The 23,563-nt window shown below is 31.0% G+C and overlaps 1 protein-coding gene across 1 annotated transcript; it reads left to right on the top strand.

Moving 5' to 3' along the window:
• Window positions 1–311: 311 nt before the first annotated feature.
• LOC129217244 (septin-1-like) lies at window positions 312–22,609 on the top strand. The gene is made up of 9 exons (XM_054851518.1): window positions 312–408; window positions 1,933–2,038; window positions 4,122–4,208; window positions 6,316–6,439; window positions 8,032–8,284; window positions 9,792–9,893; window positions 10,549–10,694; window positions 13,228–13,326; window positions 18,972–22,609. Exons 1-9 carry the CDS (start codon window positions 388–390, stop codon window positions 19,138–19,140), a joined length of 1,107 nt encoding a protein of 368 aa, XP_054707493.1. The 5' UTR covers window positions 312–387; the 3' UTR covers window positions 19,141–22,609.
• The last annotated feature ends 954 nt before the right edge of the window (window positions 22,610–23,563 follow it).

Here is a 23,563-nt window from a genome sequence, read left to right as displayed (position 1 = left end):
GTTGGTTAAAGCACGTGATCTTTGAGCCTCGTCGGTTTATCTACCGGTCAACCGCAACTTAAGCTGGTTGATGAAACCACCTGACATTTCCGACCAATTATAAGTATTGTCTGCGCAAGTAACCGGTGATCAACCGAAAACGTTCGATGAAGCATTGGTTCAGAAACAAAAGGAACCACTGACACGGGTGTAACCGCTGTTGTTTTGTGAACAACCAACCGATCGCTACCGTTCGTGCTCGTCGAACGTAGGCCATACCTTTTTGACTCTATTACAGTTAAAATACTTACACTGTAACCGCATTTGTTTTCACTTAGGGTGTTGTCATTCGCGCGAGACACACAAGAGATTTAAATTTTGTTTGTATTTATTATTTTTCTGTTAGGCATGGGCTCTGAACAAAGAATGGTAAGTAATTTTTATTTGTTGATGTTCAATTTCGCATATTTAGTTTCTGCCACTTGATGATTTCACACCTGTCAGTTGCAAATCTCATACAGAAGACTATCTTTCCAAGAGTTAAACCAATGTGTCATTCCGATTTTTGAATCTGTTCTTGTCTCGTTTGCTAATTTTTCATCAAACAAATTTTTGCATCCGCGAAGAATCACTTACGTACTAAACAAATGAACATAAAAAAAAAAAAAAATTATACTTGACATAAATGCACAATTTATGACAAGTAGGTTCAATAGTCTTAGTTGCTTACCGGTAGTGTAGCTCCTAACGTTTCTGGAAATCTATACATATTTACTTATTATTATGGTCCTGTAAGTCATCTGTTGGTATTTAAAGAAAACAACAACTGACAAAACTTGGTTGAAATTATAGGGCAGAATTGCCGAATAATGTGCTTAAAAAGGTTTTGAACCCCAAACAAAGTTCATATTTTGTTTTTTCAACTAAGACCTGGATCTATTGGGCCCCCCTGTGATGAAATCTTTAGAACTTCCCTCCCTTCGAAAAATTATGGATAGATAAACTGTGCTCCAATCTTTTTCAGGATTTCTGTTCTTGTTATTTTGTTTTACTTCATTACAACCCTCCGATTTCACCCTCCGATTCACTGGCTTTTAAAAACAAATTAAAATAAAATTATAAAAGAAAGTACAAACTACAATTACACATTCAAAAGAATATTAATCTAATGTTTGTCTATAAGCAACAGCAGGTGCAAAAAAGGTCACTTTTATCCCCTGACTTTGAAAATAAATTTATATATTTTAAATAGGACTAACTATAAAATACTGTGATTGCAAATTTACTTAAACTTCTCAGAACTTGTTGTGATATATAAAATTACAAAATTACTGTGATCAGAGAAATAAAACTTATAAATAAAACAATTTTAACTTAAATAAAAATATATCTCTGTATTCACCTAGAAACAAATAATTACAAATAGTTTTAAGAAAAATAAAGTGATAAGAAAAAAAGATTTAGTTTCAAATATGTTCCACCGTTCCTCTGCATACGATTCTGCCAGCATCATTGAATTTGTTACTTAAATATGTGAAATAAATACAGCACAGTCATAACAGCCCTACATTAACAAAAATTTTATTATCAATGCAAGAACTGACTACTCCATATGAGGCAGTGAGAAGCAAAGGGATGTAAGTGGATATTTTTAGGATAGTTTTAAGTAAAACATGTTTTAAGGTTGCAATTATAGGTAGACTTTCATTCAAAAGGTTTTTCTAAATCATGCTGTATAGGGGTACACACCAGGGCTACTAGTACTATCTCTTGCCCCAAGACAGAGTAGAGGTTCACCTACCATTTTTACTGATTATGTTTAATTTTAGCACTTAAATCTCTTCTTCTCACTGCCTCATCCTTCATGTTTTTTCTCTTCTATTTATGTGAGAAAGATTTTATTAACTTGATTTCGTAGTGTTTCAATGTACCTACATTTTTATATGTTTACAGTTCACTAATCCTGAAACCCCAGGATATGTTGGATTTGCTAATCTGCCAAATCAAGTACATAGAAAATCTGTTAAAAAGGGATTTGAGTTCACTCTTATGGTTGTTGGTATGTATGAGTTGCGTTATTTGTGAGTTCATATTTGAATTCAGTTATTATTGAGTTTGTATATCTGAACTGCATATGCTCAAAGTTCCGCATGCTATGTAGGCTAGTTTTCAGGGAGCATACTAGCTCTCGTATAACTCAAGCTACGTTCACTTAAGATAATAAGAGTATAATTACTAATATACTCACCTAAGGAGTTGCCAGCTCCTACTTGTTGGCTCTCGTCAACCTCGGAAAATTTCAAGGAGTTCCATTCAAATTGCTTTGTTACATTTTAGTCTAGCAGTTGTGGGTTCAAAAGTATGCTCATATACATTGTTGACTCGAAATTTTTTTTGTCCTTGCTGATCTTACCAGAAAGAAGTGGTAATTGACCAAATTTTTTGTGATTTTGCTAAAATCTCAAATTTCATAATATTCTTCATTGTGGGTGTCAACTTTAACTTCAAACAGTTTTGTTGAATGAATGTCAAAATTGTATCTAGCAAATTTGTATAACAGCGCTACTCTAAGCATCAAAATATAATTGCCAGTTAGCATCAAGTTATAATAGCCAGGTTATCTCACCCAGGACAGCCCGGTTATTTCATCCAGAGACTGCAGTTTCATCTTTGTTATGGACTCACTAGTCTGGAATAGGGTAACCAATCTGGATTCAAATGTCATCTCATTAAAGCTGAGAGTGGCAACAACAAGAGCGAGAGTCCGACAAGGAGGAAACTATGGTCTCTGGATGGAATTACCAGGCCGGTGCTAATATTGCTTTTAATGCTACTCCAGTATTATTTTAACTTATTGCAAAGCATTATTGCAATCACAGTCAACGTTAAGGCTACAATGGACTCTTAAGATGTGAAAAACAGACCAACATTTTGATTTTTTATTCTTAAAATTAATCTTTGAACTGTGTTTATGTATAGTAAAAAAAATTTCAATTCGGACTTTTTTACAGAAGTTATAAGCTGTTCTGTCAGTGTGATATTTTACATTTTGTGAACAAATATTTCGTTTAAATGCAAATATCTCATATTCATGAATTTTCGATTTATGTGTATCTTTCAAATGCTCCCTGCAGATCAGGTTTTGTTTAATTACTTTGATTTTTTTTCAGATTGATAATGAGATACAAATTTAAAAAAAAGGGGGGGAACAAATTTCCAATGCCATCATTTCTTTTTTGTTTTGAAAAAATCAGGCTCAAATCCTGATTTTCTTAACTTTTTTCAGAAAAATTTAAAATTTTAACATTTTTGACACCTTTTGAACAAAATATTGTGGTGAATGTAATTTTGCTCTCCAAGTTTTCTTTAAATATGAAATATGCATCTAGAAAAATAGAGAAAATCTAGTTAAAAAATAAAAATAAAATTGGTACTCATTGAGTGATTTTTGTGGTTCATATATTTACGATTAAAAAATACAATATCATTTGTACTTTAAAAACTATTAAGAATTTTTCAACAAAACTTTATATATTACTTCATTTTATGAAGGTCAGTAACTCATAAACAATTTCAGAACTGTATCTTCAAAATTGAATAAAAAAAAAAAAAAAAAGATTTTCATACTCCATTGTAACCTTAAATGAATTTCATTCTTTAAAATTATGCTACCCAGTATTAGATATGAGTCACTGGTCTTTGTCTTTCAATAATATCATTGACCTTAAGTCTTTGAAAACAGTAAAATAAGTCCTTGATAATCTTTTGCAAAAGCTTGGAGTAAATTTATTATTAAGACTAAATTAATCATGATATATATCTACCAACAGTTTTTGCCTTAATCTCATTTTTGTTGGATTGACCTTGGATGGTCGTCGATTTTTCCCATTCTTTAAGAAACCATAATGATAAACGTAATTCTTAATATTACTTTAAATATGAAATTAGGCAAAATGAGTCTCTTTTGAAGGCATTGTTAATTTTTCTCATGAGCCTGTTTACAAATTTTAACTAAGCCATCAGTGTCATGTATAGCCATCAGTGTCATAACTATGTCATCAGTGTTTTAAACATTTTTTAAAAAGTATATGATCACACAAGGTATACAAAATTGATGTTGTCTTGATGAATGCTTTTTGCAGGTGAATCTGGATTGGGAAAATCAACATTGATAAATAGTCTTTTTCTGACAGATTTATATCCCGAACGACATATTCCTGATGCTCCTGGTATTTATTTATTTATTAAAATGTTTTTAAGTTTCCTATTATTTAAACAATATTGTTTTTAAATTAACATATTTAACAAACTACAAGCGAATAAACTCACTGCACAAAAAATAATGAACAGTCTCGATAGTTGGTGACCTACCAATTTCTTCTGTGTGTTAAAACTCATGCCCTTTCTTATCTGTTACATTCTTCTATCCAAAAAAAAAAAAAAAAAACTACTTGCATGATTTCTGCTCAACAATTGATGCCAAAAATAATCTTTATTAAGAAATGAATGATAGTTAATTTCACTTTTTTCCACTGCCTGGGGAGGAGGGGGGAATCATGCTTTCACACATTTTTAGTTCCATCAATCAAGCTCATAATATGCAGAATTTTGCTTAAATTTACCAATTAAAACCGGCAGTTCCTTCTAGTTATGGAATAATGATAAAAAATAACTTTTTATTCAGTGCAAGTAGATCATACATCATTTTTTTATGAATCTAACTTGTTCTTGGTGGAAAACTACTTCTCCAATATTTTTCTTTCTATAAAATATTGATGTATTCTGATTAGGAATTTTCCAGGAACTTTTAAAATTTATCTTCTGTTACTTAAAATTTAAAAAATAAATGAATTTCTGCAACATATTATAAAACATTAAAAAAAAAAAAAAAAAAAATTCCTTCACATTGAAGGACTTGCTTTCATCAAAAATTGTATTCTATGCGTGAAATTGTAAGAGTTTGAATTATGTATATAATTCCCAACCCTTAAAATTGTGAAATTATAAGGTTGAAAGAATACATTTAGGTTATCTAAAAATAATTCATTTTAAATAGAGATGCACCAAAAACCATTTTTTGAGGAATATTTAATATTTGGTTAAAATTCAAACCAAATAATCAACCAAATACCGAATACATGTTTAATTTTTTTTTAAAACTAGTATTTCAATCTATGCCAATTTTAAATTTTAAATATTAATCAATTTTAAGAAATATTAATATATTTTCCATTTAACATCATAGTTTAATCTATATCATGTATAGTTATTAATTTAAAATAAATCCTTTAAAAAGCAAAAATAAATTAATATAGTAAATATAACAATTTGGTTAATGTTTATCTGAAATTCTGCATAAATAGATAAATAATTTTTATCTTGGGGAAATAATTTGATAACATGTAATAATGGTAAAACATGTATATCATAATTGTAAGCTGTCGTAATAAAGAACCTTGTATTTACCTTACAGAAAAATGCAAACCAAGTTGCTCATAATATCAGTATAAATTATTCAAGTGGTTTTGTGCTATGTAAATCTCTTTAGTAACTGATAAATTACTGTATCATCACTAGAAAAATAAGTAATGAAATTCAAGCATTGCAAAGGGCTATTAAACTTAGATCATAAAGATTAATTTTAATTAGGTTGTTTTTTAATAAGTTAATATTTCATATATGGTGCAAAACTTAAAGTACTGCAAAATTGAATGTCCAAGTGTTTTACTTTTTTCTTAGTTGTAAAGAAAAATGAGCAGTTAATATTAAAGAAGTGATAAATTGACTTCATATATTTATTGCTACTTACCATCATGAGGTTTTTCTTTTTCTGGTTACTCTGTCATATTTAAATGAGTTAGTAATAGTTAGTAAAATGTAATGTGTCATAAAATCTAAGAAAAATTTAAAAGCAACAAAATTTAACTTGAATATCTAAGTGTTTTCTTTTATATTAAAACTGCTTTTAATGAGATAAAATTAATAAGTAACAATTTGAATTAACTTTGTACTGTAGTATTTTGTTGTACTTTCATGCAATGTTTAAAAAAATTGTTCGTTTATTGAATTGTTAATTGTCGAATAGTGAAATGCTAAATATGCAGTACACCGACCAACCAAATATTCAGTGCATCTCTAATTTTAACTGTTTTAATAATTTGTTTTTTTCACCTTTGTTGTATTTATTGTCTGTACATATACATACTTCACATATTTGACTTAAGTAAAACCATCAATTGTTGGGATAAATGCATAAATAAAGTTAAATTTTGATAATGTGCTGCATGTTTGAAAAACACAATTAATCGTCTATGTTTTTAATTCTTTCTTTTTTAGAGAAAATTAAACAAACTGTTAAGTTAGAAGCATCTACTGTAGAAATTGAAGAAAGAGGTGTAAAACTGCGTTTAACTGTGGTTGACACTCCTGGATATGGTGATGCCATTGATAATACAGACAGGTGAAAATTTTCAATGCTAAATGATTATTATATATATTTGTATTTCATCTTTAATTTTTCTTTTGGTCCAAAGTGATCATTCCTAGTTTTAAATATATTTAACCACAATCGAATTTAGATGCAAGAAAATAAATGAAGGCACCATAACTTTTCCAGAACTGTAACAATTATAATAAATGATTAAATCCTTCGTTGTAACCAGTTTTTGCATTTTAGGAATTCATTTTTTTCAGAAAAGCAGTACCAGAATAGCATTCCAGTACCAAATCACCCGTGAAATAAATTTACTGTACATATAATTGTAACATCATTGAAATTTCTTCAGTTAGAACTTAAGTTTAATAGTTAGTGTAAACAATACCAAACAGCCTGTTATGGTATCCAGATGCTACCATTTCATGTTTTAGTAGTCATCAGTCTGGAATAGCAATAACAGAACTGGATGTTGTAAACCTAAGCCTTTTTTTTTTTTTTTTTTTCAAATTTTAGTCCCTTTTTCTACAGTGAACATAAATTCCTTTCATTTTGCCCAAAAAACTAGTCTTTTTGCTTGCTTTCACTTATAGTATTTTTTAGCCTCATGTTCAGTTATTTCATGAAACATGTCACTTAGAATTTCCTGCAGAAATATTTAGTAAAGATATAATACAGTCAACTTTCCATAACTTGAATATTCCTTTCTTCAAAGTTTTCATCGAGTTCCAAACTGTTAAGAAGGCTAGGGTAGCCCGAGGGGGGGGGGGGGGGTCATGAAACAAACTGCAGCATTGAAAGTTTTGAGTATTTTTTCTCTTTTTTAGAGGGAGTGTCTTTATGGTAGTTAGGTGAATGCCCTTGGTCTTTGAGGGAGTGGGGGCACCACTGGAAAGAGCATTGGGAACTTCTCATAACTCAAACTATTGGTAACTCAGAAGTTTTAGGCAGTCCCTTGAAACTTCCATTTATTGAGAATCGACAGTATTCAGCTCACAGTGTCCTTGTCCCATTGGCTTCCACTCTCCCCTAATGTTTATCATACTGAATTGTTTTGAAGTACATTAAAGCCTTATTAATCCAGACAAATAGGGAACCGGGTCGTCTGAATTAATGAAAGTGTGGATTAAACAAAATATCCTATAAATTGAGCCAAGGTACATAAAAAAACTACTGTGCACATTAAAAATAGTATTTTGAATTCCAGAGAAAGAAATATAAAACTACATAAGAGAAAATTATAAAAATCCATTACAAAAATTCTGGATGCAGCCTACAAAATCACATTATTGCGCTAACTCGCCATTCATTTATGCAGTATGTAGTACATCAAAATTTCGGGATTAAGTGAAATTCAGTTTAATAGGGTCTGGTTTAATGAGGGTTTACTGTACTATAAAATTGACCTTTCAAAACTCTTATGAATTTCTATTCTTATAATTTTGAAAAGTGCAAAAGTTGTATTTTAGATCTCTGATGCTAAAAAAAAAAAAATTGACCTCATTATTTAAACTTTTTGATACTTTTGCTGTCATTGTTAAAAAAGAAAATCTTACATATTTCTTAATCTTATTATTTTGTGTAGAATGTCTTGAATACATGTTTTCTTTTTTCTGCAGCTTCAAGTCAATTATTCAATATATTGATGACCAATTTGAAAGATTTTTGAGAGATGAGAGTGGCCTAAATCGTCGTAACATCAATGACAGCCGTGTCCATTGCTGTTTTTATTTCATATCTCCTTTAGGTCACGGGCTGAAACCTTTAGATATTGAGTTCATGCGACAGCTACATGGAAAAGTCAACATTGTGCCTGTAATTGCAAAAGCAGATGCATTGACAAAGAAAGAAATGATGCAATTGAAAAAACGTGTAGGTTTTATTATTTTTATCAACTTGATTAATGTTGTTCTGTATTTGATAGGGAATAAAAGCTGTTTATCGCACATTATATGTTGCTTTAATGTAAATCTTAACAAATGTGTCTGAAATTATAATTATTAATTGCTTACTTTAAAAAGTTTTTATAACCATATTAAAAAGTTACTTTTAAACTTATTTTGTCTATACTTTGTTTTATTGTTAGCAAAGCTTGCTTTATTTCTGTATGGTTTAAGGTTTGAAGATGTATGACAACTATGAAAAGGAAGTTTATTTCATTGCAATTTTATAAATAGAAGTTTTATTTTAAAAGTATTTATTAATATGGGTTCATTTTTTATGTTGCTCTTTAACTTCAGATTAACAGAAACACCAATTTTAACATTTGTTACTTCAATGTATAGCACTTCGTAAAAAAAGTTCATTTTATTTCATCACTAGTGGTACTCGCACAGCTTTGCCCGTAAGAGAAAATTAAAAGGTCATATGGTTCGCCTATATATTTACAAATAATGTATGGTGAATTTTCTCGCCAGTTGGCTTGTGCCCATATAACGGTTCCACTTTATGATAATTTTGTAATTTACTCGTCCATTTTATGATAATTTTGCTCAGTAAAATTTTCTTAAAATAGGAATACAAAAAGAACCACATCGAATTTTTGAAAAATCACTTCAAGGTGTAGACCCCCATGCTACAAACTAACTTTGTGCCAAATTTCACGAAAATCAGTGAAACGGGCTAGGCGCTACACCGAGATCCTGACGGACAGAGAGACTTTCAGCTTTATTATTAGTAAAGATTATTCATGCTAAAGACACACAAAACAAGTGATTTATCATAAACTAGTTGTCATCACAACCAGTTGGTTTGTCTAAATGCACATTTATGTGAAGTAATGAGTGTGTTAAAGTGGCAAAATTCTAAAATTAATGCACCGTATGGTCAAAAAATGCTACGGGTTGGAACAAACTTTTTAACATTACAAGTTTAAATAAATTTGTTAATAAATTCAATATGAAATTGTAACAAAAAGGAAGTGACATTACCCTATTTTTTAATTTTATACGAGATTTTATTAAGTTAAAAAAGTTAGTACGAGTTTAGTCAAATCACATAAATGAGGAGTTTTTTTGCTTCATATGATTGTCTGTTTGAAAGTAAAATGAGGTTAAGAACAGGGTTGTTTGGTTTAAACCAAGTTTTTTTTTTTTTTGAACAATTAAGTACCCCCCTCCCCTTCCAATGTTTTCATGAATTTTAAAAGTTGGTGGAAAATTTAAAATCCAATTTTTGGAAAGTAAAAAGCAATGCTTTACAGATAAAGAACACATTAACAATTTTGTAAAATTGTTATTATTTTTATACAATGCAAGTTTTCTGATTATTGTTTTTTTTTTTTTTTAGTCCAGCACAATTCATAGTTTTGAAGTATTAATCTGATACAATACAAACTTCTGATTTTTTCTGTTATAAATGTTCTTTTTTTGTCCGATAGATTATGCAGGAAATCGATGAGAATGGAATACGCATATATCCACTTCCAGATTGTGATTCTGACGAAGATGAAGAATATAAAGAACAAGTAAAACAATTAAAAGTAAGCATAAAATACAATGATCTCAAAATGTTAAAGTAAATCAATAAATTATTACTGTATTGTAGAAAAAGTGCGTATTTACGCAAAATTATGCTATCAAACTTTCCAAATTCCAATGGTTTTATTTGGTACAGCTGACACTCTTGATATTGATATATATTTATGTATAAAGGGTGTTTACATTTTATATACACATGAAATCTATTTCATTGCAGTTAAATGTAACATTTAAAATTGCAATATAAGCTTTAAAAAGCCTTTTCTAAAATTTTGACTGGGCTAACTACCTCTCATTATAGCTGAATCTAGAAGGATTTAGATTACAAAAACAAAGATATCAAAAGGTTTCTGCTGCATTTCTTTTAAATCTCATTGTATGTTTTTTTTTTTTTTTTAAGTTAGCTTAGTTGTTTCCTTGTTATTCTCATCAGTTCTTTTTGAAAACATATTACAATCCATAATAAAATTTGCTAAGAACAACATTTTATTTTTAAATGTCCATGAAAATTGGAATGATTTTATAATAAAAATATTTTCAGAATATTTCTTACCCTTTGTGTAAGTCTTATTTGTCTATAAGTTATTCAATTTGAATATGTTTAGATACATATTCATTTATAAATTGTTGAATGATTTCTGTATTTCATTTCATTAGGAGGCAGTACCGTTTGCAGTATCCGCTGCCATTCCAACTATTGAAGTAAAGGGACGTAAAGTTCGAGGACGCTTGTATCCATGGGGTGTGGTAGAAATTGAAAATCCTGACCATTGTGATTTTATAAAACTAAGGACGATGCTTGTGTGAGTAAATGTGCATGTATTTCAGACACTTCTCATTATAAACCGGGAATATTTATTAAATGTTTAAAATACATTTCTAATAATTTATGATACAAAATGTTATTCAAAAGTTCCTAGACTAGAGTCAGTTGATTATAGAGAAATGAAAAACAAATGAGCATGTCAATTCATATCTGCTCATAAGCAGGGTTGCCAACTGCTCGGCATTTTGTGGAACTGCTCCGCAAAAATAGCAAAACTCCGCCCCGCTAAGAAGTTGTTTTGCTCCTCATTTCCCGGTCGAACGTTTTCAAGCTTATATTTTGCTATTATCATGTCATACATGTAGATATGGGAAATTAAAGATTCTTATGCTCAAAGATTGAAATAGTGTTTAAAACTGTTTTATTAATTTGAAAATAATAATTTTTATACTAGTGCTTAAAATTATTATTAAAGCTCTAAAACAATTTAAGATAAGTGGTTTTAGTCATTTTTATTGATTTTTATACAAAATACCAAACTGCTTCGCAAATTTTCAAATTACTCCTCAAAATCACCACAGATGCTCCTCAAATTGTAACTCCAAGGTTGTCAACCCTGCACATAAGGCATTATACTTTTTAAATTTTTAGGAATTTTCAATATTGGCTTTTATCTACAACAATTCTAAGCCATAATTGCAGACAATTGGTCTAAAGGAGTAGAAATTACGTATAGGGAACAGCAAAGTCAAATTCCAAGAAATGACTAATGCTCACACAGTTCAAAAGGATAAATTGTGATAGAAGGGTGCAGATAGAGTACCAAATTAGTGGATTTATGTGTAACGAGTTGCCAAGTACTTTGACCTGTACAAATATCATTTAACCAAACCAGGAAAAAGATATACATACAGGACCTGGAATATTTGAATTAACTGTTTGTTACTTTAACTAAGTTTTACTGTATGTTTATTTTTATTCTTTATTCAGTAATTATTTTTTTAGATTTATTTATTTATTTTTATTTTTTTTTATAGTAAAGGAGATAGGAAATTCACCCCTTCCCATGACTTAATAAAGGGAAGTTTCTATAAGATTGATTGGCATGCTGCAAAGTGTATAATAATGACATACATTCACAATATTATCCAAAGATTATATCTCATCTTTTTGTTATCTGCTAACTTTTTAATCTTCAAAAATTTGTAATGCAGCAGAAAATATAGTACATAGATAAAAAAGGAAAGAAAAGGAACTGAAACTTAAGAACAGATTAAGTTCTTAATAACATGCAAAATACCAACAACCTTATGACGTCCCGGGACTACAGCTTCATCCTTGTTATGGGCTCATCAGTCTGTAATAGTCAATAACCGAGCTGGAGGCAAATGTTCTCTCATCGAAGCTGAGATTACCTATGAGCTGGTTGCTAAAGTTAATTTAGTACACCAGCAAGAGACTGTAAGCAATGGTGCAGTACAACTGGAAAGTGAAAGTTAAAACTTAATAAGCTTTTACTGTTTTTGAGTAATGTGAGACACTTGCATCCAGATATCACCAGAAAATTTGAGGTGTGTCAAAAAGGATATTTTAGTTATTCCTATGTCTGTGGGTATGTAAGCAATGTGGTGAATTGGTGTGGAAACACCATTCAGATACTGCTTTTCTGAAGAAACATTCCTCTTTCTAGTAAAATAAGCCATGACAATGGATCCAACAATCTCTTTTCAGCATTTCAGTCACGGATGGATACAGAAGATCGTTTTAGGGGGGGGGGGGTTCATGCCAAAGAATATAAAGTGTTTGGTAAGAAACATTTCAAAATTCTTCTGAGATTCAATAAAAAACACTAAATCAGCCTGTATTTTAAATATGTATTTTGAAATTAATAATTGATGCATTGAATATATTATAACAATTGTTTACTTTTTATTCAAAGCATTTGAACACAACGTGAATATGAATAATATTGTCCGAGGTTTAGGGGGGGAGGGGATCAGGAAGGGTCATGACCCTTCCCTTGTATCCACCCCTGATTTCAGTACCACAAAGTTTGAATTCACCCTTGATATGCATGTATGGATACAAGGGCATCTATATAGGGGGACAAGCGGGGCTCAAACCCCTCCCCCCCAGACTTTAAATCTTCCTTGCTTTTAGTACTTTTTTCTTTGCAAAAATGTAAAAACATTTCTTTTTCAGCCATTAATGAATAAGTTATTAAAAATGTCAAATGTTAATAACATGAATCTGCACTGAAAAAGGTTTTTATGGGGAAAATATCCTGCTAAACCATGAGAAAAATACCTGAGACCCCCCTTACAATTTTGCATATGGGTGCCCTTGTATGGACATGCTTATAAACGTAGTTGTTAATCATTTGGAAATGAGTAAAATGCAGATTTTGTCCAAAATTTAAGTGAAAATTTACCTTGAAAATTCTTCCTTTACTTCATACAAGAAATAAGGATGAATAAAATTCTGTGATAAATGTTTCATTGACAAGTTACCTATTTTATAGCATTCAATAAAGATTAATGAGTAATTTCTCTTTTTTTCTCGTATCCTAGAACTCATATGCAAGATTTGCAAGAAGTTACTCAAGATCTTCATTACGAAAATTACAGATCTGAAAGGCTAGCAGGAAAAAGCACTGCTCGAAAACCAGCGTAAGTATTTTGCATATTTTATAAATTGTTTTTCATGATGAATCATTATAACTACATTCTTTATAAGCAATCATTTTAAACCCTTTTTTATATGTGCTGTGTGCCTACCTTATAATTCTGTGCTATAATTCTGTGTATATAAACTCATATATCATGAGTCTGGGATAACTTAATCGCTATGAAACAGCAATATTCACTTATAACATGTTAAGTCAATGTATCATGATTAATGTATTGTAAGTGATGTCGTAAAATACCACTTGTGTCTCCCAATTGGTGCAAAAGTTTGTTTCAGAGAAAATTAACTGGAAATTGCTTTTATTTTTGGAAACCTTTTTTTACTTCCTTTTACAAAAAAGGAAGTATTGTATTCGCGAAAAAGTTTTCACTCATAAACCGGCCTTAATTTCCATTTTACTCACCCCGAATGAATATTGAGTTTTTTTTCGACTCGATCACACATGATAAGTGCCTAAGAACGTATAGACACTCGAAATATCCATAATGACGATTCCTGAGTTAATTGCAACGAATTTTCTCGTGGCATCTGTATGTACGTATGTGCGTATGCATGTTGCATAACTCAAGAACGGGAAGTCCTAGAAAGTTGAAATTTGGTACGTAGACTCCTAGTGGGGTCTAGTTGTGTATCTCCCCTTTTGGATGCATTTGGGTGTTTCTAAAGGGGTCTCTTGCCCCTTATTGGGGGGGGGGGAATCATTGTTAATTTCGATATAAACTCAAGTTGTGCAATAATTTGGCTGACACTTGGCAATATATCGCCAGTCTTTTGGTCGCCAAGTTTTGTCACTAATTTTGGCGATTATTTTTTTTTTTAAATCTGTTTCAATTTGGCCACTGTTGGTGATAGTTAGAGAATTGACTATTGAATCACATTAAAATTGCCAGTAATGGGGAAATGACATTAAATAGGAGTAAAAGGAAGTCATGTGATGCACACATCAGCTCGTTTTAATATATAAGTTGATTATGTAATAAATATTAAAAAGTATTCTTTGTTTGCCTTTTGCTCTTTGGTTAAAGAATTTATTTCGGTTGTATGAAGAGTGTAAGATCTGAATTTCTTGTGTCAGTTCACTGGATCAAGCTTCACTAGCCAAAGTTTTCTGCAACTCCCAACAATGTAGAGCCAAGCTCACTATTTAAAATTGTAACTCTTAGGCAAAATTTCAAAAACCTGACAGAAAGATTAAAGCATTTAGTACAAACTGCTAAGAAAACAGAAAGAGCTATATTTGTTTCCCCTGAAAATTTTATGCCTTTTTTTGCCCTTGTTATACCTACCGGGTAGTCCAAAGGTGAGCGTACTACCCTTTTAGTTTCGACTAGAGATGCGCCGAATGCCATGTTTTGCCAAAGAACGAATACCAAATATTGGGTTAAAATTCTAACCGATTAATCATCCATTTACCGAATATTTGGTTACATTTTTTAAACTTTAATGATTGTACTTTTCTTTTATGCCAATATGAAATAGAAATTTTTCGTCTGTTTTGTGCCTTTTGTGAAATGTAAATGCATGGCCATTTAACATCCAAATTTATTTACCTTAAGAATGACAATTAATCTGAAATAAATAAATGTAACTAGGGGGCTATCGCCCCCTGCTCGCTTGCGCTCGCCAACCCCTGGAACTGTTTACGCATTTCTTTCAGATCGCTTTGCGATCCGAGCTCGCTACACTAGCTCACCAGTCACCAAAATATTAGTCTAGCTTTATTTGTATTTAAAAAAGTAAAGTTTTTTTTATATGAATCTCATAAGAAACACTTATGATTTTCATACATTTAAAGCAGACAATTACTTTGACATGCAACTCGTGCTTTAGATTATTATAAAGCATAAATTCGCACTTTCCATTATCTTTTGAGAGAAGTATGAAAGGGAACATTTTTGTACTAAAATTACAAACATAATATAATCTGTGTTTCCTATATTTACTGAATGCAAAAGAGATTACAGATAAAAAAAACCCTACAATGTTTACACTCCATAAAGCTTAAACAGCTTAAATAGCTGAAATTTCATGGTCATTAATTATACTATGTTCAGTGTCAAAATATGTGTGTATATATGTTTCAAAATGTCTAACAGTTGCAAAGAGCAAGCAACTTCTGACATTCTCTGAAAGCAGTGATTTAGTAAAAAATTTTAGAATGAGTGTTTTAAGAGTCAAAAGATCACACCCAGTTGCACGACAGCTCATGGGGGCCAAGGCCTACTGTAGCCATCTCACTCTTTCTGACCAACGACTCTGGTCTGCTAGGCAGATGTTCCGGTTAAGAGGTTAGCCTAACGCGAAACCCCCAGGGTTTGGTTTCCGAGCACGCTTGATACTCGTTTTAATGACCCACTGAAGGGATGAAAAGCTGATTCAATCATGCCAGACCCGGAGATCAAACCCGAACCTGCAGCGTTGTACTTCAACTAAGCAACTTTGCTTTGTGTACACTTGAATATAATTTACGAAGAAGAAAGCAGCGGGCTACGGAGTCTTTAGATTAACAATCTGAAAGCAGATTGGTCAAAAATGCTGCCGATAGGTTTAGGTGCACAAATGCACAACGTGTACTTCAAATCGAGAGAATTACGCAAGTGTTTTTCCAAACGCATTTACGGACTAATCATTTACTTTACTCAAGAAAAAGAGTTGACCTAAGACTGATAACAATAAAACTGGGGAGAAATATTATTGAAGCAAAAAAAAAAAATAGTGATTATTACAACACTAATACTTATATCATATTTCGAATACTACTTATTTCATCCAATAGTAACGTGCCTTTTAAATTCAAACGTAAACAATTTCCTGTTAGATTAGCCTTCCTTATGGCTATTAGTAAAGCACAGGGTCAAACTGATTTTGTGAAAACATATTATCAGTAATATCAGGTGTCACGATTCAATTTATCGCTTTACTTTGTCACTTGGTTCAGTTCTTAACATCAATGTCCTTGCAAGAGTGACATAATTCGCTCTTCAGGTCTTCACGATTCAATTTGGCTCTTTACTTTGTCATTGTGGTTCAGTTCTTAACTTCAATGCATAGCAAAACTAAGTGACATGTTTTGCAAAGAGAATTGTCCAATAAATTAATTTAGTCTATGTAGAATAACATAATATATTAAAAAATGTGGTTGGAAAAAAAAACTTCCTTTTTTGGTAAAGGATTCAGAGTCGAAGGTTTAAAATTTCAAGAGACAGAGTCTGCGGATTCACGGCTGGAGTCAGACTAATTTTGAGTGAAGGAGTCAGACACATCTGACTCTTGAATGACTTACATATGACGTATCCATGACTGAAAAATGGTTTTGTCAAACCTAAACAAATTTTATCAAAAGTTTGACCCTGTGCATTGTTTATAATCATTAGAAAAGCTAATCTAACAGGAAATTGTTAACATTTGAATTTAAAAGACTGGTTACTATCGGATGAAATAAGTGGTATTCCAGGATAAGTATCAGTGTTATTATTAGCATTTTTTAAAAAGATACACTAATACTTTTCTCCAGTTTTATTACTATCAGTGTTAGTTCAACTCTTTTCTCCAGTAAAGTGCATGATAATTCCTCAAATATGTTTGTTAACACTCATAGAACTCACTCTATTTGCAATTCGCGGTTCACGACGTGCGTTTGCGCTCCTACGCCTATCAGCAACATTTCTAACTGATCTGTGTTCAGATCTTTCATCTAAAGACTCCCAAGCTCACATTTCTCTTCTTTGTAAATTATATTCAAATGATTCCAAACACTCATTCTAAAATGAAAATCCTAACGCTAGAATTCAAAAGCTAGAACTTGAACTAAACTACATCCAACGCTAGAAGCGAGTCTGCAGCACATGTAAACAACAATCGTACGTAAACAAAGCTGATCGTTGCCAGCGGAGAGAAAGAAATAAAGGCTCGTTCTGCGCCACGCATAAGCGTTTTATATATATAGACAGATCATCCCTAAGGCAAATGCAAATTAATATAGTAAATGGCTAATTTGGTTAGTTTATCACCAATTCTATACAACTTTAGTTATTTTATTTATTGACCTAATGATTTCTTTACCTTTTGATAAGTGATAATAATCATATATTATAAGTAAATACTCTTGTATATATAAAAACCCAAGGTGCTTTTTGTTCAAGTGATTTTCTGCTATTTTTGTCTTCTTAGTAACTGAACGATTGATAATAGAAACTAATGATTTAACATCCGAGTGTTTTCTATAAACTTAAAATTAGTACTTTGAATGTGACAATATTAGTAAGTAACAATTTAAATTCATTTACACTACGGTACTACACTAAAACTTTCATTCAGTGTATAAATGTTTGTTTACAGGACCCAATATAGGCTGATTTTGCTACCGTTTTTCGGTACCTTCACAAAAATCTTGTTTTGAAATAGGTACTTTCACAAAAATCAAGTAATAAAATCAGGTAGCTTCACAAAAACATCGAAAATTTCACAAAAATTCGCATTTTAAAATATAAAATTTGTTTCTCTGTTTAAAACAAAATTAACTTATAACATAAAATTCTAAGCAGGTTTATATGAACAATCGCTTAAATAGCAACCTTTTTGTGGTATTTTAACTAATTTTTAGCTGTTTCTCACCAAGTGTATTTATGCAATATTATTGCTATCTTTTAACATGTTTTGGGGAACCGTTTTTCTCATAATTTCCAATATTGTGCACAGTACATAGCCCATTAAGCTGAAATTACGATGGTATTTTTGGTACTTCTTAGGTTTTTAGTCCCCCCCCCCCCCCCCAAAAAACAAAACCTGTTAAAAATAATACTAGATGACATTTACACTTTTCAAACTAAAATTTCACTTGTTCTACTTCTCTTTTACAAACATTAGGATGCCTCTAAAAGTTCACAAAAACAATGCTGATAAAAAAAAAACTTTCACAAAAATAGAATGATGCAATACTTTCACAAAAATAGGTAGCGAGAAAAATATCCTGGATTGGCCCCTGGTTTACCAAATGTCAAATGTGTAAATTTGTTTACTGGTCAGTTGCTCAATATTAAAGAACCGAATACCAACCGAATGTTCGGTGCATCTCTATTTTCAGCATTATGTTAGTTATGGTTATACACTGTTGCCTTGAGTCATAAACACTTATAGAACACCATCTATGTCGTAACACAGTTGAATTCTGTGCTGTGTTCTCGCAAATGTTTTGCAGAGTTTTCGGGATTTGGAGATCTTTTACCGCAAAACATCTGCAAGAACGTGGTATGCATGATTCACCTGGGTTGTGACATGTATGGTATTCTACCAGCATTGATGACTCTTAAAACCGCAAGGTTATTTTACACCCTGAACAAATTTGGGCTTGTGTACCATTTTGTACTTTGTTATGATGTCAAAATGAAAATATCCTTGAAATTCTGTGCTTGTTCTGAAAAGCACCTTTTGGGATGGGGCATAACAGGTCATATTGATTACATGGCAATTTTTACATCAACAAAAAGAGGAGGAGGGGTAAGAAATCCGACATTAAATGGTCACATTACTTCTTAAAATGGTAAGAGATAATTACAAATTTTGACTTTAAAAGTTAACTCTTATCATAGTAAAAACTAATACTGATTTATTAATCTTTTTTAAAAAGTGTTTCTCCTGAACTTTCTGAGAAAGATCGCATATTACAAGAAAAAGAAGCAGAACTTCAGCGCATGCAAGAGATGCTCCAGCAAATGAAGCAAAAAATCAAGGAAGAGGAGCAGCGAAATGCCACTCCATCGCCTACGAATCATTCGCCTGAAATTTCTCATAAATAGTTCTTCAAGCATGTGCTTTTGTTATTTGCCTTTATTTTCATGTGTTCTGAAAGACTTTGTTGCCATGTGTTCATTTATATGATGCTCTTTTTTGCCTATTTTTTTCCACCATTGCTTTTGAGTATAAATCATTTTTTCAGCTTTTATTGTTGGTGTATAAGATATGAATTCTCATTTTAGTACTTCCATGTTAGCTGTTCTTTTTAAAATAATTTGTATTACATAGAATGAAAAGATTATTGAGACTTTATTCTTTTAAAAACGCTTTTTCCTTCTTAATATTCTTGTGCAATATGCTTATTTTAACATTTCCTAATATGTTCAGAAATCAAAAATTTGTTTTGTGTTTTAATACTTCTGAATTCTAATTCACTTTTTTTCATGTGTATTTTTTAGTGAATATACCATTACTAATAATTTATTATACTTTTTTTTTAAGTACAAAAATGTGAAAAATAATCAATATAATATGTGCATGGTAGAACTGAACAATAAAAGGATTTACATATATTTATCAATTAGTCATGCACAACATAAACATGTTACTTACTATTTGTTCATGTAAATGAGCTTGAATTATATCATGTTTTGTTCTTCAGATGAAATATTCTTAAAAAAAGTTTTTACCTTAGGATATATTTATATGTAGCCATGAATCTAATAAAATTAATATTTTGATAAAATAATTTAGGTAGTGTATATTAAAGAGTGTAGAGTTAATAAAGTTGAAATACAGTAGAACTTCTCTAATCCAAAATTCTGGTTAATCCAGACTTTTTCATTAAAAAGTTTACCTGAAATGATTTAATTTTATTAAAAAAGGAAACATGTTTTCAGCATTCTTAATTTTGTACACAGTGATGAAATTAATTGAACAATTCAATGATCACATTTACATTTATTAGAACATTAAAAATATATAGATTTTATGGTAATGATCTTTTAGGGTGGAGATGGTTGTCAAGTTTATCTAATGAAGTATTATTGCTCTTGACAAGGGGAGACATATTCTGGTTCTATTGGTTTGAATCAACAGATTCAAAAGATTATAGTACTGAGCAGGGGTGGCATTTCAGCATTTCATTTGGGGGGTCGAGTTTCTTAAATATGTATCACCACAGTGCTTTGCCGAACACACGTTAGCTAACAGGAAGTGGTCATAAAATTGGTTTAATATAAATAAAAATTAGTGCTTAGAGACAATTAAAATTTTGATTCATTTCTTAAAGTTATCATACAAAACATCTCGATACTAAAGTTTTTATACCTTTTGGAAAAGTTTTAATGCATGATTTTTGGAATTCGGAAGAGCAGGGAATCGTGTTACTAATCTATCAGTGCCCAGTGTCTTATAGTTTTGCCAGTACAGCTAAATAGAAATGATAGTGAAAATGGTCATGCCCTTTAGCATGTATGACTTCTTTTGAATTTTTTGCCCATTGTGCTTTGAAAATAATTCTCTAACCTCCTGAGACATAAAAAAAAATATTTCTCTACTAGCTGAGCTGATTGGAATAGTTAAAAAATAATTGAAGTAACACAGTTATGTATGAAAACAATTTTTATATCTTGCTATTCAAAATCACTCGGGCAACTTCAAAAATTGTGAGGTGCTTAATTTTTCATCATTAAATAATCTAGTCTCGTTGGCACTCTCACCTTCAATGAGATGTCTTCTTCCTCCAGCTCTGTTATTCACTGACTGATGAGTTCATAACAAGGACGAAACTGCAGTCTGTGGATGTGAGAATCGGTCTTGTCAGTATATTACTTGTAATTTTTCTTGCCTCATGCTAAAAATTTTACTCATTATTGAAACATTTTATTTTTTCGTTTAAAATCTAATCCAAGTAATATAGAGCCAACCATACAGAAAAATAATTATCATCAAATCTTGTTTTAATATCATTTGAAACTGAATCTATTACTTCATACAAAATATTAAAAAATCAATGTTTGACTTCACATCATCATGCAGATTTTGTCACTTTTTTTTTCCTTTATTGCTCCTTTTTAAAATTGACTCTGAGGAAGAATTTTTTTTTAAGTTTCACGCTTGATTGAAATATACATCTATGTAAAATCTATTTTCAGTTTCAATTGTAGATTAAACTATGGTAGTATGGTGCACAATTCAATTGTAGATTGAACTGTGGCATGAATAGTCCGAAAATTAAGGGTAGCAGATTGAAGATGTTTTGATACAGTAAAACATTTTTCAAAAACTTTCCTCAATACAAATTAAATAAAAATTCAAACGAAGTCATACATGCTAAAGGGCATGAGCTTTTTCACCATTGAATGAATCGTTTTACAATAATTCTTCCAGTCATCAAATCACTGCTTTGAAGTTATCAAGAAATGTTTTTATGGTTTTAACTCTTGAAGACCATCTTGTGTCACTCCGAGATTTCATTATTATAGAGCCTCATAAAAGTTATTTGTTGATATGCTTTTTTATTATTCAACAATCACATGCATTTTTAAGAAGTTTCTATGAAAGCATATAATGCATTGAGCAGAACGTTTTTCTAGCGGAAGAAAGCAATGAACACTCATTAAATATACAACTTAAAAATGAGCGTGAAAGTGAATGTAAAATACCAAGGAATTTTCTCTTGAAAACCTTGCAGCCACACCACTTTGCACAGGCCTCTCATATTCGACATACCATTGTTACGCTGGGCACACAAGTATGAAATATTTAGCTCCTGTATGAGGAAATATCTTCTTTAGTTGAAATTAACCATGGTTCTCTAGCCGCTTTCTATGTTCTGAAAAGGCCGGAAAATACTTCATGATTTTCTAAGTCATCATGCAAATAACAAAAATCCCTTTTTCTAATCTGGGGAAGTATCGAGTTTCATCAAATAATTACTGAGAACCAGGGAAAGTTTTTTAATGAACACTGATTTCCAACTTACATAAATTGAATTCACCCATTTTCTATCATTCTATTAAAAAAATTTGGGGATGCAACCGAAACCTCTTGACCCCCCCCCCCCACCCTGTTTGCCGCCCCTGGTAAGGAGTGCTTGTAACTTACATTCTGTTTTAGCAGACATTTTTCTTTTCTATATTTATCGGAATTTCAGGCAATCCAAGTTTTTGTAGTCAGAACAGGCATTTTGAACCAACCCTATTAGTTAGGATTAGCGGGATTCTACTGTAATTTAAACTTGTGTGTTATTAAATATAAAAATAGCTTGTACCTTCCATTGCAAATATACTAGTAAGCAAACAGTTTACTAATATACTGCAAGTATAATAGCAAATATTTTCAGTAAATGTAAATGTACTTACAAATACTTGACTATCGATGTGATGTTAAATATTTAAGTTACTGATATTCTTTCAAATAATCATCTAATGTTCCTCATTGTGAAGTGCCTTTTATGAACGTAACATTGTTCTTGACCAAAGTTTTATGTATTTTTGCAACAATAAATCAAACAAGTTTTAATTACTATTTTGAAAGTTACTTATTTTGATCTGCTTTGTTTTTCTGATCTCTTCTTCAAATAGCATATAGATTTTTAACTTACTTTTAATACAATTCTTTATTTTTGTTGATTAATATAATAGGTAGAATCCATGTCAATTCAACAGGGGCTGTAACATGGTGGTCTCGGATTTTTTTGAATTTAACATATGTTAAAATTCATAAAAAAATTAAGATACGTTTTTTTTTGTTTTGCCCCCAAAAAAAAATTCTTAGGCCGAGATACAGGCCGCCAAAGATGGTAACATTTTGAAATCTGTGCTTCAGTTTGTTTTCCACAGTCTGTTGAAAAAAAGAAAAATTAATGTTTTTGATTTTTCTCAAATACGTCAATTTCAAAAATTTCATTTTTTTACAGTTTATTAGTACAACTGAGCACTACGTTCCCTGAAAAGGAGAGCTTCCACTTTTGTTTAACAGATTTTAGAGGCACTTGAAAAAATGAGGGTTTTAAAGGAACTGTACATAATTGCAGACCTGAAAATTAAAAAAAAAAAAAATTGCAGCAAACGGCCAGGGAACACTTTTAATTAGCGAAAATTTCATTTTGAGCCTCTACTTTATCCAGGAGTTTTATTTTTTATGATTACTAGAATGCAGTTTCTAGCCAATTCACTGTATTTCCCCACGCAACCTTTCAACATAGCGTAGAAAGAATCGTAAGGCGCAATGCCATCTTGCTCTCTCTAAATTTTATATTCTGAAAAAATGGCGACTCAAAATGAAAGTTTCGCTATATGACTGAATTAAGAGTGTTTTCTGGCCACTTGTGTGTTGCGATTTTTTTTTTTTTTTTTTTTTTTGTATTTTCAGGTCTGCAATTACATAGAGTTCGTCAAAAACCTCATTTTTTTTTTCAAATGCCTCTAAAACCTGTTAAACCAAAAGTGGAAGCTCTCCTTTTCAGGGAATGTATTGCTT

The sequence above is a fragment of the Uloborus diversus genome, chromosome 2 (assembly GCF_026930045.1).
Source record: "Uloborus diversus isolate 005 chromosome 2, Udiv.v.3.1, whole genome shotgun sequence".
NCBI classification, from domain to species: Eukaryota; Metazoa; Arthropoda; class Arachnida; order Araneae; family Uloboridae; genus Uloborus; species Uloborus diversus.
Note: the sequence above shows the minus strand (reverse complement) of the source record. Positions and strands in the feature narration are given on the sequence as shown.